This window comes from Petromyzon marinus, chromosome 28 (assembly GCF_048934315.1).
Source record: "Petromyzon marinus isolate PM22_M1 ecotype Great Lakes invasive population chromosome 28, UKy_Petmar_22M1.pri1.0, whole genome shotgun sequence".
Taxonomy (NCBI): Eukaryota; Metazoa; Chordata; class Hyperoartia; order Petromyzontiformes; family Petromyzontidae; genus Petromyzon; species Petromyzon marinus.
Window position 1 is genome coordinate 1,521,473 of NC_133694.1, and position 17,105 is coordinate 1,538,577.

At 53.4% G+C, this 17,105-nt stretch overlaps 1 protein-coding gene across 1 annotated transcript in view; it reads left to right on the forward strand.

Annotated features, from left to right (window-relative positions):
- LOC116946860 (neprilysin-like) overlaps positions 1-17,105 on the forward strand; it is a 70,687-nt gene that overhangs the window by 26,978 nt on the left and 26,604 nt on the right. Inside the window, exons 6-9 of the mRNA XM_032962081.2 lie at positions 700-795; positions 1,717-1,835; positions 3,185-3,250; positions 12,843-12,977. Of these exons, the coding sequence (XP_032817972.1) occupies positions 700-795; positions 1,717-1,835; positions 3,185-3,250; positions 12,843-12,977 (416 nt within the window). The remainder of the gene's footprint in view (positions 1-699; positions 796-1,716; positions 1,836-3,184; positions 3,251-12,842; positions 12,978-17,105) is intronic.

Here is a 17,105-nt window from a genome sequence, read left to right on the forward strand (position 1 = left end):
GCGAGATGTTAACTACCTCGCCTGGTATACAGGAGGCGTGGGTGCGATCCCGACCCTGATGATGCCTGTTGCTGTAGATGTGGGGTTTGCGTGTCTCTCTCTCCCTGTGGTCGCTCGTCGCCAGCTGCTGTGCGTGTTGGGCCTCTGTGGTCAGCAACTGCGAATTGACGTCCCCCGCAAAAAAATTATATTTGATGACGGTGCTGACGATGATGATCATGGTGCTGATGACAAAAATAATGGTGCTGACGATGGTGATCATGGTGCTGATGATGATCATGGTGCTGATGATGATCATGGTGCTGATCACAAAAATCATGGTGCTGATGATGATCATGGTGCTGATGATAATGGCCGCCGGCCAAGAATAAAATCGTAGCGGCAGGAAAGGGAAGGAACGGGTCAGAGAGGGGACATCCAGAGGGGAGATGGAGCCACGATTTCGGTTCTTGTGCGAGAGGTGGTGACGGCGGCGGCCGCAGCGGCTGCGGCTTGGAGAGAGTGGCCCTTCATCCAGCAGTGGATTCTTTGACCGTGTCTGACAATGATGATGACGATGGCGATGAAAATAAAAACAATCGTGGGAGGGAGTTTTTGCGCAGCGGACGTGAGTCCTCCGGCACCTTTGTGCGCGGAATTCATCGATTGCCCTGCGTTTGCGTGGCGTGCTGTGTTTCATTTCTCTGTTTCCACACCCAGCTGCCATAGAGGAGAGGGATTCGGAGCCGCTGCTCAATCTCCTGGACAGCATCGGCGACTGGCCCGTGATCAACGACAACTGGACCACGACTCACGGTACACCCGGGACAGAGGGGCCCCCTAGACACCAGCCCCCCCCCCCAGACTCCAGGCCCCCACCAGGCCGTGTGCTCCGAGCGACATCTCTCACAGAGATCTCAGAATCGCCGTTGTCGCCGCTGGAGGAGCTACCCGATGGGGCGGTGATGAAGCCCTCGTCCGCAAATGTCTATCAGGGGCGGGTCAGCGGGCTACCTTGGCACGCGCGTGGTGCTGCGGTGTTGCCTTGCTGCTGCAAATCTCTGGATTGTTTGCTGGATGTTTACTCCAGCTGCTTTCGTTTTTTTGTTAATGATTTCTAGCCCCCTCGGCTGGAACGCGTTAATCACGCAGTATTGTCTCTGTTTATAACAGAGGAGGGAGGCACGGCAACTCTCGTAACGATGAGCCATCATGGATTAGACTTTAGTGTAACGTTCTGTTGCTATTAGAAACTCGCCCCAGAGAAAAGCGAACACACTGGTCAAGGCCTAAATGAACGACCTGCTGCGCGCGTGCGTGCGTGTCTGTGCGTGTGTGTGTGACGTGGGGCTCACTGTAACTCTCGTGGAGACCGATCCGATACGAACGAATCTTTCGTGTGAATTCTAGATTTAATTCTAGATTTAAAGCTTTCGTGACTGCAAGGATCCATGCTGTTTGGTTCTATTGGGTAAAGTCACGTTTCGTGTGAAGTTGCGTTGCTCGTGGGGGAATCCGCCTCTAGAAGAAAAAAAATCAGCCACATCCATCGAGGCTCTGTCTCTCACAGGGGCTGGGTGGGTGGGTGGGGTGACGAGGTGGTAACCCTCGCGACGATGATCCGACGCGAATGATATTTTTTTACCAATAAACTTTGCGCTGCGCGATTGACGCCTCGATTCTTGTCGGCGAGCTACGGGCTGACAGCTGTCGTGGTGCTCGCGTGTGACCCCGCAGGGGGGGTCTGGCGGCTGGACAATGTCCTCGCCAAGCTGAACTCAGTCTTCTGGAAGAGGGTCATCGTGGACATGTACGTGGGGCCTGACGACGAGAACTCCAACAAGCACGTCATCCACGTGAGCGCCCACCACCACCCGCTCGCTCGCTCTCTCTCTCTCCCCCTCGCCAGCACGAAGTCCGACGTTTCGGCTACCCACGTGCTGGGAGCCTCGTTCAGGAAGCGAAGCGAGCAGCCTTTTGCGTTCCCCCCCCCCCCCACGATTCGGCAGGGTTTTGTTTAATTCCGCAGCACGCGCGTTAGCCGAAACGTCGAACAACGCACGATCGCGATACACGTGCGCTGTATCTCTGTCCAGCAGCGTGTAGGGAGGCGCGCGTGGCTCAACACGGGGCGCGCATGGGGGCAGTCAATACAAAACCGTGCACCAATAGCTCATAGTCGCTCGATTGTAACGTCGTTATAAATAAAAATATAAAACGTGCAAAGAGGCAATGTTCCATGAATCTTGACGATGCTTTATATATCGTCTCCCGGTTAAATAAAGGAAAGAAGTTCAACATATATACATACACGTGTGTGTGTGTGTATATACAATGTACCCACGTGGTACATTGCGAAGGCAAACATTATGCGGCATCGACAAAAATGGGGGCCCGTCTCGTGACCGCCCTTCGGTGCGATTGGGGGTCACTGAGCGCCCCCCCCCCGCCCCCCACGAAGGAGTAAGGGGGGGGGTAGGGAGATAACCGTACCCACTCGTTCAAGATGCATCATCTTAGAGTATGACCCTTCGCGTTGCAAGTCTCGTCGGAGAGCTCGGCACAGGACTGGCGACAGGTCACGCTCAGTCGCCGTGTCAGCAGGGAGTCACGCGGCGAGGGCCCCGGGCCGTGTTTTCCCAAGCGAGGCGTGTTTAAGGAAGACTCCCAAAGACAAACATCGCTCTGTGATCTCACAGTCTTTTGGGGATGCAGAGGTTAGGACAGTGGTGGTGGTGGTGGTGGTGGTTTGTGAGGAGGGAGCGGTGGTGCAGCGGTTAGCGCCACGCTGCGCTACGAACCCGGCCACTCGAGTTCGATTCCCGCCCACGGCCAACACCGGTGACGATGATCCAAATCGGTCCTGGGCCTTCCCTAGGTTGACTCAGCCTTAAATGAGTACCCGGTGCGATGTGCAAACATCGCGACTGGGGAGACAAAGGCGGCCGAGCGTGGTGCTGGCCACCCAACTCTTCGCGTGCCGTTCCGGCCATCATAGGTGCCAACTCGCTAACAGCACTTGCCCCAACAGTCTGTTAAGGCTACACGGGGGATCTTTGCATTTGTAGTGGTTGTGCGCGTCGAGAAGATACCGTCCTGAGTGCGGACACTCGTCCACTCGCGTCCCTCCGGCTGACATCTCCGATTGCACGAATCCACGTTGTGTGTGTGGAGCTCATCGTCCGCCTGTGTTCTTCTGCTCCAGGTTGATCAGCCAATGCTCGGCCTGCCCTCCAAGGATTATTACTACGGTGACGGGAATTACAGAACGGTGAGGCGAATGGACAGAATGCACTTACGACTCGTGGCCAGTGACGTAGTAACTACATCATCAGTGACGTAGTAATTACATCATCAGTGACGTGCAACTACATCATCAGTGGTGTAGTAACTACATTATCAGTGACGTAGTAACTACATCATCAGTGGCGTAGTAACTACATTATCAGTGGCGTAGTAACTACATTATCAGTGGTGTAGTGACTACATTATCAGTGACGTAGTAACAACATTACCAGTGTCGTAGTAACTACATTATCAGTGCCGTAGTAACTACATTATCAGTGGCGTAGTAACTACATTATCAGTGTCGTAGTAACTACATTATCGGTGTCGTAGTAACTACATTATCAGTGGCGTAGTAACTACTTATCAGCTCAGGGGGTACGACAATCGGTCAGGTGAGGCACCAATATTCGATTTGTCTCGCACGGTCTCACCCAGGCGATTCTATATCGAGGCTCCTCTTGCCTGACTGCGTCATCGTTATGCTCACGGTCTCCAACATTTAACGCTGTAGGGGCTCTCCGTCTCCGCAAAACGCAGCCAACGGCAGCTCTTCTTGTTCCAGCTGGTTGCGCTGCGATGAAGACAACAGCATAGACACAAACACGCGATGCGCAATTTGCGGAAGCCAAACGTTACTGCTCGAGTTAAATTAAAATAAAATAAAACGTGTAAACGTAAATTAAAGCATTTCCACACAAACATTAATTCAAACCGCGTTTTTAATGAGTGTAGTTGTTCTTTGACACTGTTGCTGGAAACAAATCCCATGGTGATTGTGAAGAGGCCCCAACTCGCAGCTTTGGCCACCCGGGGAGATGGGGGGTGGGGGAACAGACCACGTTTCATGATTATATCACTTTAATGTTAATAATGTTATAATAGTTGTGTTTGCACTGATACAGAAATGTTTCGCTGAGTCTTTGGGCTCTTTTTCACGAGGGTCCTGCAACAGCGGGACGTAGTCGTTGATAAAACATTTTTTTAAAGAAGTCTTTAAAGTCTATTTAGTTAGTCACCATCGTCATCATCATCATCAGCCGTGGTCAAACCACTGCTGGATGAAGGCCACGTCAACCCGCCCCCATCCCCCACTACCACTCACGGATTGCCGCTAAGCGGTTAGTCGAGTGGCTACCGGTGACTTTTGCACCGCTCACCGCGACCTGCTACAATCGCTCCTTGCCTCTGTGATAGACACGGCGGCTTGGGGTGAAGGGAGGAGGGATGACTTCAGTTCCAGCCCGTGGCAGTCACCCACACCCGGGTGGATTTAGAATGCGACTCTTAACTCCAGGCTGTGAACAAAGACTCTCGAGCCTCAATTCAATCGCGCTGAGAGTCGCTGGCCGCTTGGAGTTTTTGGCTGTTCGGCTTGCGATGTGATCTTCGACTCTCACGCGTGATGGTAGCAGCAGCAGCAATGATGTTCAGGAGCTCGGTGAGGCTAATGTCTGCTGCTGCTGCCGCCACGAGAGAGCTTTAGCACAGAGAGAGTTGGTGTCGTGTCGCTCTTCCTCCTCCTCCTCCTCCTGCGTTGAAGGAGCGAAGACCACGGTGGGTTTACTGCGCGGTCCGTAGTGTGGGTTGCATGGCCACTACACTTGCCTCGTCTTTAAAACGTTTCTATGAGTCCCTTTGTATCTCTTTGTATCGAAGTGTGTCTCAATGTTTCTAAGTGTGTCTCAATGTATCTACGTGGGTCGCTATGTATCTGTGTGGATTTCAATGTATCTAAGTGGGTCTCAATGTATCTAAGTGTTTCTCAATGTATCTACGTGGGTCTCTATGTATCTACGTGTGTCTCTTCGTATCTGTGTGGGTCTCTATGGTGTCTCTCTGCGCCTCCGTGTGTTTAGTTTGAACATCTGCTCCGGAGTTTGGGTTGCGTGGCCACGCACTCACGCTCCTACGGCTTGTGTCTGCGATGCCCCGTGCCCTCCCCACTCGTGAAGGGGACGCGGTGCAGCGTCGCGCTGTCGATGTCCCCCCCCACCCCCTCGCTTGCCACGTGTTTACGCGTCCTACATTAAACACGACCGACACCGTCGGTACGATCCAAGCGGACGTCGTGAACGTCTCCGAGCGCCCTTGCAGCTCAGCAACCCGCGGTCAATGACGAGACGACGAATCCCAACTCCGTTGCCACCTCGCCGCGCGGTGTTCCATGGCGCAGGCGTGAGGAGTTGTCGGCGGTGGCGATGACATCCCAAGCCTCGTCCTTGCATCGACATTGAGCAGAGCAAGCGAGGCGGCCGTAGTGTAGCAGTTAGCGCGAACCTGGCCACCCGAGTTCGATTCCCGCTCACGGCCAACACCAGTGACGGTTATCTGAGCTGGTCCTGGGCCTCCCCTAGGTCGACTCAGCCTCAAATGAGTAGCTGGTGCGGTGTGTGAAAACATCGCCGCCGTGGCGATAAAGGCGGCCGTGCCGAGTGCTGACCATCCACCCCCTCGTGTGTCGTGCCGGCCTTCATAGGGTGCTACTCGCTAACAGCACTTGCCCCTACAGTCTACACGGGGCATCGTCTTCTTTGTTACTTTTAAAGAGCACTGCCCGCGCGTTTCCTCGGGATACACGGCCGGGGTGGGGGGTGGGGGTGTGGAGGCGTGACGTCACGCTGCACGCAGCTGGCTCGACATTGTGGGTCGCGGATGACGTCATCTCGCAGGCCTGCGCGGTGACATCACCGCCGCGCGTCAGCCAGGCAGCCAGCCAGCCAGCCAGCAAAACTTAAAAACAAAATACAAGTTTACGGGAAGTTTATTCCCCGAGTAAATCCCATTGAGCTAAGAAGAAATTAAATTGTTTTCTAAGAGTCAGTATAAGCACAATGTGGGGCCATATTAACAACAACAAAATGTACCCCTGAAATTTCAGGACCGCTATTACCCCCCCCCCGCCTCCCCGTGTCCAGGGAAGTTTCCAGATCCGCCTCCGAGTGGCGCGTCGCAGCGGGCGGTGCTCGTTGGAGCCTCGAGGAGGACGAGCACAGCGACGGCTCCGCGTTATTTTTATACCGACTTCAAAAGCGTTGGCATCGCCTCTTGACGGCAGGGAGGGAGGGGGGAGCTTGCGTCTCATCCCCCGTGTGTGTCTGTCCGTGTGTGTGTGTCTGTCCGTGTGTGTGTCTATCCGTGTGCGTGTGTGTATTCGTGTGTTTGTGTCTATCGGTGTGTGTGTGTCTATCGGTGTATGTGTCTATTCGTGTGTGCGTGTGGCTATTCGTGTGTGTGTCCATTCGTGTGTGTGTCTGTCCGTGTGTGTGGCTATCCGTGTGTGTGCCTATTCGTGTGTGTCTGTCCGTGTGTGTGTCTATTCGTGTGTGTGTGTGGCTATCCGTGTGTGTGTATCCGTGTGTGTGTCTATTCGTGTGTGTGTGTGTCTATTCGTGTATGTGTGTGTCTATCCGTGTGTGTGTCTATTCGTGTGTGTGTGTGTCTATCCGTGTGTGTGTCTATCCGTGTGTGTATGTCTATTCGTGTGAGTATCTATCCGTGTGTGTGTTTATCCGTGTGTGTGTTTATCCTTGTGTGTATGTTTATCCGTGTGTGCGTGTGTATCTGTGCTTGTGTGTGTATCTGTTCCTATGTGCATAAAGCTATGCGTGTGTGCGTGTGTGTCTCTATGGGCGCGCGTGTGTGTGGGGAGCGGTAGTGTAGCGGTCAGCGCGCTGCGCTACGAACCCGGCGACCAGAGTTCAATTCGCGCTCACGGCCAACACCAGTGATGATTATCTGAACCTGTCCAAGGCCTCCCCAAGGTCGTCTCAGCCTCAAAAAGCACCCGGTGCATTGCGTAAACGTCGTCGCTAGCGAGGCAAAGGTAGTCGGGTGTGGTGCTGGCCACCCACCCCCTCGTGTGCCGTGCCGGCCTTCACAGCTGCTATTCATGTGCTTGTGGGGAGCCGTGCCACAGGGCTTAGCGCGCCGCGCTACAAAACCGGCGAGCCTAGTTCAATTCCCGCTCACGGTAAAAAACACCAGTGGCGATTATGTGAACCGGTCACGGGCATCCCCTATGTCGACTCAGCCTCAAATGAGTACCTGTTGGGGTGTGTAGTAAACATCGGCCTTCATAGGTGCTACTTGCTTAGAGCACTTGTCCCTGCAGTCTGTAAAGGCTACACGGGGGATCTTTGTGTGTGTGTCTGTTAGAGTGTGTGTGTGTCTGTGTGAGTCTCTGTGTGTGTGAGTCTGTGTGTGAGTTTGTGTGTGTGTCTGTGTGGGACATCTACTGGCCAAACCCCATTTGGCGGAGCCAGGAGACTGAATTCTTACCCTCGGGGCTCCTCTAGAAACAATAAAAAGCCACTACGGATGGCCACGTGGAATGTTCCGATGCTCAATGTGGAGGAGAGTCTGCCTGGATCTCTGTGGTATTCAGAAGGTCCGGTGGACCGGCTCTGGCTCCTGCCACCGTGAGGGGTGGACAGTTCTCTACTCGGGGCCGGAGACTGCCAAACAACAGGGAGTGGCTCTTCTTCTGAACAAAAGAATGAAGAGGGCGTGGGAGCGTGATGCTGGCTAAAGTGGCCCCTCGAGATAGAGTCATCTTGTTGGGAGACTTTAATGCCCGAGTTGGTCATGATGCTAGCACCTGTAGTGATTGGAAGACATGGGCCAGATCAGCTCAATAACAACGGTAGAAGGCTGCTAGATTTTTGCGCAGCCCATGGGTTTGTAACTACTAACACGCTGTCCCGGCATTAGCGCATCCACACAACATCATGGATGCATTCCGGGTCCAAGCAAGAACATCTGCCCACTGACCATCGACTTGTCATCTGTAAGATGCGCCTGCCATTATTCCACTCCGGTGTTGGGTGTACACCCAGGACCCCATTCAAACCCATAGTGGCATGGACTCAGCTAGCTGATGAAATTTGCAGTCGAGAATTCATCATCGCTTGCTGCTGGGGTTGGCATCGTCCCCCACTCCTCCTGATGTCGAGGGGAAATGGGCGAGGTTTAGGACTGTGGCTCATGCAGCTGCAATGGATGCTTTTGGTACACGGTCCAGACCTCCCCAGAGACCCTGGCTGACAGAGGAGGTGTTCAGGCTGGCTGAGAAAAAGCTACAGGCCCACTCTCATCGTCTACAGTATCCCACGTCAGAAAATTAGGCTTACCGCAGCCTTCGCTCGGAGGTTCGGAGAGCCGTGAGGCGCTGCAAGGATGGGTGGTGGTCGCGGGTTGCTGAGGAAATGGGAGTCTGCCTCAATGGCCCGCGATCACAAGTCGCTCTTTAACTCCATCAAAAAAGTAACCTGCAGCGCTACACCTATTACCATCATTAGGAGAAAGAACGGTGATGCAATCTCCGACCCCCAGGAACAGGTTTGCAGATTTTCTGAGCATTTCTGTGAGGTTCTGGGGGAGGGGAAGTCCCTCAGCCTGGAAAACATCGTGAGACAAAGTGAAGATGACCCTGCTGAGGCTGCGGTGCCCCAAATATTGGTAGAAGTCACACCCTGTGAGTGGCTGGCTGAGGTGTCATATGTTGAGGAAGTACTGAAGGCGATCCAGAGTCTGAGACCAGAAAAGGCACCGGGCAGAGATGATCTCCCAAGCGAAATGCTGAGAGAGGGTGGCGTTTGTGCACAGACTGCCCTACATGACATCATAACAACAGTCTGGACCACTGGACAGGTTCCGCAGGATTGGAAGCATGCGCAGGTGGTCCCCCAGTTTAAGAAGTGGAACCGCACAGAATGTAACAACTACAGGGGCATCTCACTCCTCAGTGTGCCGGGAAAGGTCCTGGCAAGGATTATTCAACATCGCCTTGCCAGCCACGCTGAAGAGAGGCTTGCGGAACCCAAATGTGGTTTCAGGAAAGGGCGGTCCTGCACAGATGCCATATTTTCTGTCCATCTGCTACAACAGAGGTGTATGGAAGACCTTCATCTCTGCTTTTTTGACCTGGTCAAGGCATATGATACCATCAGTAGGCCTGGGCTATGGGTTGTTCTTCGTGCTTTCGGAGTCCCTGACCCGCTGCTCATGATCATTAAGAACCTTCCTGATGGTGAGCGGGCCCGGGTAAAACTACGTGGCCGGGAGTCAGAGCCATTCCCTGTTCACTTTGGGGTGCGACAGTGATGTCCTCTAGCTCCCACATAATTTAACATCTATTTCAACCACGTAGTTCGTGAAGCCTTCAATAGCTGTACCGGAGGAATTTCCATCTGGTACAGACACAATGGGAGGCTGATCAATGCCTGGGTGCGGTCAAGGGATGGCTCCCTTTTGCTCAACCATGTTATGTATGCCGATGATCTGGTAAATGCTGCTCACTCAGAGGAGGAGTTGGAGGCGCTGCTGCTGAACCTGGAGCTTGCCACTAAGAGATGGGGCCTTACCATCAGCCCCACCAAAAACTAAGCACCTGCCTGGGTATTTTGTACCATTGGACACTCCACCCCCACAACTCCTAATTAGTGATGGGGCAGTTGTGGAGAGAGTGGAGAGTTTCCCATACCTGGGCAGTGTGCTCATAATCGGCTCTGGTTTGACAGCAGAGGTCTCACTCCGAATAAGTCGAGTGGCATTATCTTTTCATCGGTTGTGTAATGCTGTGTGGAAGCTATCTGGTCTGTCGCATCGCACGAAGCTTCAGGTCTTCTCGGCCACGGTCATTCCCTCCTTTCTCTACGATTGCGAAACGTGGACCCCCCTAATGGAACATCTTTGCCGGTTTAACCAGGCTGGATTGTGTGAGGAGCTCACATATCATTGAAAGATCTGGACAAAGTCCCATCGGTGAGCTCCTCCGGCAGGCAAGGCTGCTGGGTCATGTAGCCCGCATGCCCAGCCACCGCATGCCTCAACAGCTTTTGTTTGTCCGGATCGAGGGAGCTAAACGGGCGCGGCACGGGCTAGAGAAGAGATGGAGTGATGTGGTATAGGAGGACGTGGAGCTGAGTGGACTTGCCGATGACTGGTACCAGCGGTGTCAAGATCGGCCTGTGTGGAGGAGGCTCTTGAAGGACGCTGCTGGGCATTTGGAGGGAGTCGCCCTCCAACAATAACGGAGTGGGAGGAGCAACGCTCACAACAACGAGCAGAGCGCCGAGTGGCTAAAGCACAGCAAGTTGGCGCAATAGGGGGCACAGGTGACACAAGCGTCGTGGTAACGTAACCGCCACTTCGTGGCGAATGGCGGTTGTTGTTGTTGTGTGTGTGTGTCTGTGTGTGAGTCTGTGTGTGAGTCTGTGTGCGATGGCCGAGACGACGGAGTGAGGAGAATAAATAAAATGAAGCGCTCGGTGCTGAACTCTCACAAACTGCAAGCAGATGTGACCCTGGCGAGCAGCAGTTAGAAATGTCGATGACAAATGCCCACCCCCTAACCCGCCCTCCTCCTCCCCTCCCCAAATCTGCCATCCTCACCGCTGTGAAGTTTCAACAACAACAACAACAAAAAATCAAAACTCGTCTACAAAACTGCCTTAAAAGAAAAAAAGAAAATCTATAACTGGCGACGTTTTGGGCAATGGCCCTGCTATCACAGCACGTGAAGAAGATGCTCAGCATTATGTTGTTGTTTGTGCTGTCGTCATCGCGACGAACCGTGATCTATGCACTGCATGAACCACATATACTCGCTGTCTGTGGTGTGGACCAATCAGCTTCAGAGACAATGCATCATCATATACCACCAGAGCATGTTTTGTGTATGCACGTTCACCACAACTATATGTGGTTAATGCAGAAATGGTTCATTGGAAAAGGTTTCAGTTTGGTGTTTTAACATCTTAACACAACTGTTTTATTGCCAGAAAGGGTCAAATCTATTCTTATACCTCACCAAGTATACATGAGGCCGTGGGTTCTATCGCGGCCCTGACGCCTGCTGTATTTGGAGTCTGCGTGTCTCTCTCCCCATGGTCGCGTTGATTTTTTTCTCCGGGTCCTTCGGTGTTTTCCCTCCACATTTAGAATCAGCATCACGCGTTTACAGTAGTTTTCTGCGATACATTTCCACGTGATGACGATGAGCCACTTCGTTGAGCTATCATCTGTGATGGCCAGGTCGCTTCTGAAAGCGAGCTACGTAGCTCAGTGGGCCTTACCTGGTAAGAAGACAAATAGTTTAGTTTAGTTTGGGAACGATGTCATTCACACCGCATGTGTTCTCGAGTCCACGTGTTGCTCTTTCTGCATCGCAGGGTCAACTCCACGGGTGGATCGCTCCCAGATATTTGCTTTTTTCGTTTTATTTTTGCCAGTGGCCCATGTTTTCTGGTCCATGTCATGGCAGGTAAAAAAAAGAACAGCACTGCAACTTAAAACTGTAAATGAGGACAGCAGTTGAAGAAGCGCAGACTACCATGGTGGGTTCACTGCGTGATCCATAGTTTGAGTTGCCATGGCTACAACCACACTTCTGTGTCCCTATGGGTCTCCATATATCTCGATGTGTCCCTATGGGTCTCCATGTATCTCGATGTGTCCCTATGGGTCTCCATGTATCTCGATGTGTCCCTATGGGTCTCCTTGTATCTCGATGTGTCCCTATGGGTCTCCATGTATCTCGATGTGTCCCTATGGGTCTCCATGTATCTTGATGTGTCCCTATGGGTCTCCATGTATCTTGATGTGTCCCTATGGGTCTCCATGTATCTCGATGTGTCCCTATGGGTCTCCATGTATCTCGATGTGTCCCTATGGGTCTCCATGTATCTCGATGTGTCCCTATGGGTCTCCATGTATCTCGATGTGTCCCTATGGGTCTCCTTGTATCTCGATGTGTCCCTATGGGTCTCCATGTATCTCGATGTGTCCCTATGGGTCTCCATGTATCTTGATGTGTCCCTATGGGTCTCCATGTATCTTGATGTGTCCCTATGGGTCTCCATGTATCTCGATGTGTCCCTATGGGTCTCCATGTATCTCGATGTGTCCCTATGGGTCTCCATGTATCTCGATGTGTCCCTATGGGTCTCCATGTATCTCGATGTGTCCCTATGGGTCTCCATGTATCTCGATGTGTCCCTATGGGTCTCCTTGTATCTCGATGTGTCCCTATGGGTCTCCATGTATCTCGATGTGTCCCTATGGGACTCCATGTATCTCTGCGTGTCTCTGTGGATTTACTATACGGTGCTCAACTTGGGTTGCATGGCCACAGTCACACTGCTGTGGCCTTGTGTCTTTAATTGTCCAATCGTAATCATCTAGTTTGTTGAGCTATCACTTGTGGCATGGTCGCTTTTGAAAAATAAGTGAATACCCCGTTGGTCTTTAACTGGTAAGATAAAAAAAATAGTTACGTTTTTTAAAGTGATTTGATTACTTTTCCTATACTTTGCACTCCGATCGTGTTTTTGCATTGTTTGTTGTAACGTTCTGATCCCGTGCGCCTACTTGACTTCTGCGAAAAAGAGTTCAATAGTTGATGGGATTCCTCTTGCAGCACACATTCATATTCCGATTCTGTTGATGTTGTTCCGATGTGGTCGATGTTTCTCACACGGTCGTGTCTTCGGGGGGGGGGGGGGGTGGGGGGGGTCTGAGGAATGTCGAGGCGAGGAGGTGGAGGCGCACTGATGACTGAACGCACCTCTTGCTAGGCCCGCGAGGCCTACCTGCAATTCATGGTCTCCATGGCCACCATGCTGAGGAGCGACCGCAAGCGGCCGCGGAGCGAGGAGGCCGTGCGCGAGGAGATGGCCATGGTCCTGGAGCTGGAGGTGGCGCTCGCCAACGTAAGCACCACCCAAGGCCGGCAGCGTCAGGGCTGCGCCTTTATCTCATTATTCGATTATTATCGTTTTTCTTTTTTAATATATATTTGAAATCAGTTTAACACGTAGGCTTTCGCGAACGATATTATCCGTGGAGTATTTGGCTGCTTTACATTTCCACGTGATAAGCCACTTCGTTTAGCTATCATTTGTGATAGCCATGTGGCTTCTGAGAAAGAGCTACGTAGCTAAGTGGGCCCTAGCTGGTAAAATAAAATATTGTGTTTTATATAGTACAAGTTTTTTGGGGTTTTTTTTAGCAAATGCTCGATTGATATTGCATGTGACTTCCCACAGTCAAAACACCAACTACATTTACGAACTATTTAATGATTAATGAATGTCAGCCCACACAGCCACAGAGCCACTTTACAGCCTCCTCCTCCTCCAGAACGTGCAGGGCAACCAGTCCACTTTGTTGTGTGAGATCGCGTAAATATAAATGTGGCGTTAAACCCGCCACCACCCGACACAGCCAATTATGTAAGGGTTGCCACGTAAATAAACCGTGCCAATCAGTTGCTAGTTCAGTATGTTGGAGAGTAAACCCACAAACATTTACAATTTTCGCTGGTGAACGTGTTCATTCCCCTTAGTGGGTTTACAAAGCTCGTGAAGGACGCTCTACTCGTGCATTTGGAGGCAGTCGCCCTTCAACAACAGCTGAGAATAGAGGGACGACGCTCACAACAACGAGTGCAGCACCGGGCGGCTAAATGCAGCGAGTTGGCACAGTGGGGAGCACAAGTCATGCACCTGCCAGTCATCTCGATCAACCCATGGCACCTGGGTGTATCCCGTGACCAGCAGCGGGCCTTCGACACTTCACGTGGCTTCGGAGTGCACCTAGCCTGGCACAAGCGCCGTGCTGGCGAACGGCGACTGCTGTTGTTTGGGGGTATATCTGAAGAGAACGCTCAGATTTTGTCTGCAGTGGGCTGTAGGGGGGTTGAACCTTCCCTCCCCCCTCGGCACCCCTTTCTGATGAAGGCTTAGCCCAGAGGCCGATGGAGAAACTTCCCAGCGGAGGGGGTGGTCTTGAAATTCCCAGCTCTTTAAATCGTAGCTCCCCTACATTAATAAACAGCATAGTCGCTGTATTTTCTCGGATAAATATCAACAGAATCCAATATTCTGGGTCTCGGGGGGTTGGGGGTTGGGGCAATCGGACTACGAGAGCCGCTCCGAGCTTGCTCGCAGCGGCGGCTCTTGGCTGGCCACCGAACAAAGTCGGGCACTACATCGCGCGCTTTCAGATGCGCTTCTGTGGCTGTCTGAGACGCTTCTGTGGCTGTCTGAGACGCTTCTGTGGCTGTCTGAGACGCTTCTGTGGCTGTCTGAGACGCTTCTGTGGCTGTCTGAGACGCTTCTGTGGCTGTCTGAGACGCTTCTGTGGCTGTCTGACACGCTTCTGTGGCTGTCTGAGACGCTTCTGTGGCTGTCTGAGACGCTTCTGTGGCTGTCTGAGACGCTTCTGTGGCTGTCTGAGACGCTTCTGTGGCTGTCTGAGACGCTTCTGTGGCTGTCTGAGACGCTTCTGTGGCTGTCTGAGACGCTTCTGTGGCTGTCTGAGACGCTTCTGTGGCTGTCTGAGACGCTTCTGTGGCTGTCTGAGACGCTTCTGTGGCTGTCTGAGACGCTTCTGTGGCTGTCTGAGACGCTTCTGTGGCTGTCTGAGACGCTTCTGTGGCTATCTGAGACGCTTCTGTGGCTGTCTGAGACGCTTCTGTGGCTGTCTGAGACGCTTCTGTGGCTGTCTGAGACGCTTCTGTGGCTGTCTGAGACGCTTCTGTGGCTGTCTGAGACGCTTCTGTGGCTGTCTGAGACGCTTCTGTGGCTGTCTGAGACGCTTCTGTGGCTCTCTGAGACGCTTCTGTGGCTGTCTGAGACGCTTCTGTGGCTGTCTGAGACGCTTCTGTGGCTGTCTGAGACGCTTCTGTGGCTCTCTGAGACGCTTCTGTGGCTGTCTGAGACGCTTCTGTGGCTGTCTGAGACGCTTCTGTGGCTGTCTGAGACGCTTCTGTGGCTGTCTGAGACGCTTCTGTGGCTGTCTGAGACGCTTCTGTGGCTGTCTGAGACGCTTCTGTGGCTGTCTGAGACGCTTCTGTGGCTGTCTGAGACGCTCTTCCTGCCACTATTAGGAAGCTGCTGGAGCTAAGCATTTTAAAAGTTAAAACTTACTTCTATAGAAGTGCTCTTTTGGGTTTAGTTTATTGTCCTTCCCCCGCACATCCGATTATATTATCACGGTTGGCTACGTACGGTGTGCAGGAAGTTCAAGATCCACGCACACGTGCTCCCTATTTGATCCACCACGGACTCAGCCCCCCCCCTCGCTCGGCACGAGAACGGCGCGGAACGGGATAGGGGGCGGGGGCAGGGGGGGGGGGGGCTCGTTCTGTGCGGGCCATTGATCGACCGCTTGTGTTTTTTATTTGGGGGCGGGGGCCTTGTGTGGTGATTATTATTTTTGAGGGGCGGCGGGAATACTCGTGACAGTCGAGATTTAGAGCGGGCGTCCGATAACGCATGCACGGTAGGGGAAGGGCATGGCCGAGTGATAGGGGAAGGGCATGGCCGAGTGATAGGGGAAGGGCATGGCCGAGCGGTAGGGGAAGGGCATGGCCGAGCAGTAGGGGAAGGGCATGGCCGAGTGATAGGTAAAGGGCATGGCCGAGTGATAGGGGAAGGGCATGGCCGAGTGATAGGTAAAGGGCATGGCCGAGCGGTAGGGGAAGGGCATGGCCGAGCGGTAGGGGAAGGGCATGGCCGAGTTATAGGTAAAGGGCATGGCCGAGTGATAGGTAAAGGGCATGGCCGAGTGATAGGTAAAGGGCATGGCCGAGCGGTAGGGGAAGGGCATGGCCGAGCGGTAGGGGAAGGGCATGGCCGAGTGATAGGTGAAGGGCATGGCCGAGCGGTAGGGGAAGGGCATGGCCGAGTGATAGGGGAAGGGCATGGCCGAGCGGTAGGAGAAGGGCATGGCCGAGCGGTAGGGGAAGGGCATGGCCGAGTGATAGGTAAAGGGCATGGCCGAGCGGTAGGGGAAGGGCATGGCCGAGCGGTAGGGGAAGGGCATGGCCGAGTGATAGGTAAAGGGCATGGCCGAGCGGTGGGGAAGGGCATGGCCGAGTGATAGGGGAAGGGCATGGCCGAGCGGTAGGAGAAGGGCATGGCCGAGCGGTAGGGGAAGGGCATGGCCGAGTGATAGGGGAAGGGCATGGCCGAGCGGTAGGAGAAGGGCATGGCCGAGCGGTAGGGGAAGGGCATGGCCGAGTGATAGGTAAAGGGCATGGCCGAGCGGTAGGGGAAGGGCATGGCCGAGCGGTAGGGGAAGGGCATGGCCGAGTGATAGGTAAAGGGCATGGCCGAGCGGTGGGGAAGGGCATGGCCGAGCGGTTAATGCTGCGGGTGTCGCGCTAAGCCCATGACATTTACGACGCGCCGCCTGCTTCACGGCGGCCTTTGTAGATCCAGTGACGTTTTAGGCACAGATGGAGTTAGCCGCCGCATGTGCTGGTGACACGGTCCGAAGTTTCGAGAGACACAGAGACTCGCACTGATACCCACAGACTCGCACAGACACCCACAGAGACTCGCATAGAGACCCAGAAAAACTCGCACAGAGACCCATAGACTCGCATAGAGACCCACAGAGACTCGCACATAGACCCACAGACTAACAGGGACCCAGAGAGACCCGCACAGAGACTCGCAGAGAGGCCCATCGACGAGAGGGGCTATAGAGATGTCACCGGCGCAGGGCTGGAGTAGTGGAGGGAGACCGAGGTGGAGATGCCAGGAGTAATCGTAAATGCGGCCTAGAGGAGAGAAGCTCGTGGGGAGCTGAACCCCCGACAGTCACGGCGGTCGAGGCGACTCGATGGGCCAACAAAGCGTCGCGTCATTTGCAAGCCTTTTCTTTGCGAAATATTTCAATGTGCCATGAAGAAGGTCCATCGCTCTAAACGTGACCGGTCAAACATTTGTCTCACAAGGCCAGGGTGTTGTTGACGACTGTGTAGAGTGCGAGTTTCAATGTTTATTAGAGTTTTACAAATGCCACTTGACAACTCTCCCCTCTCCCCC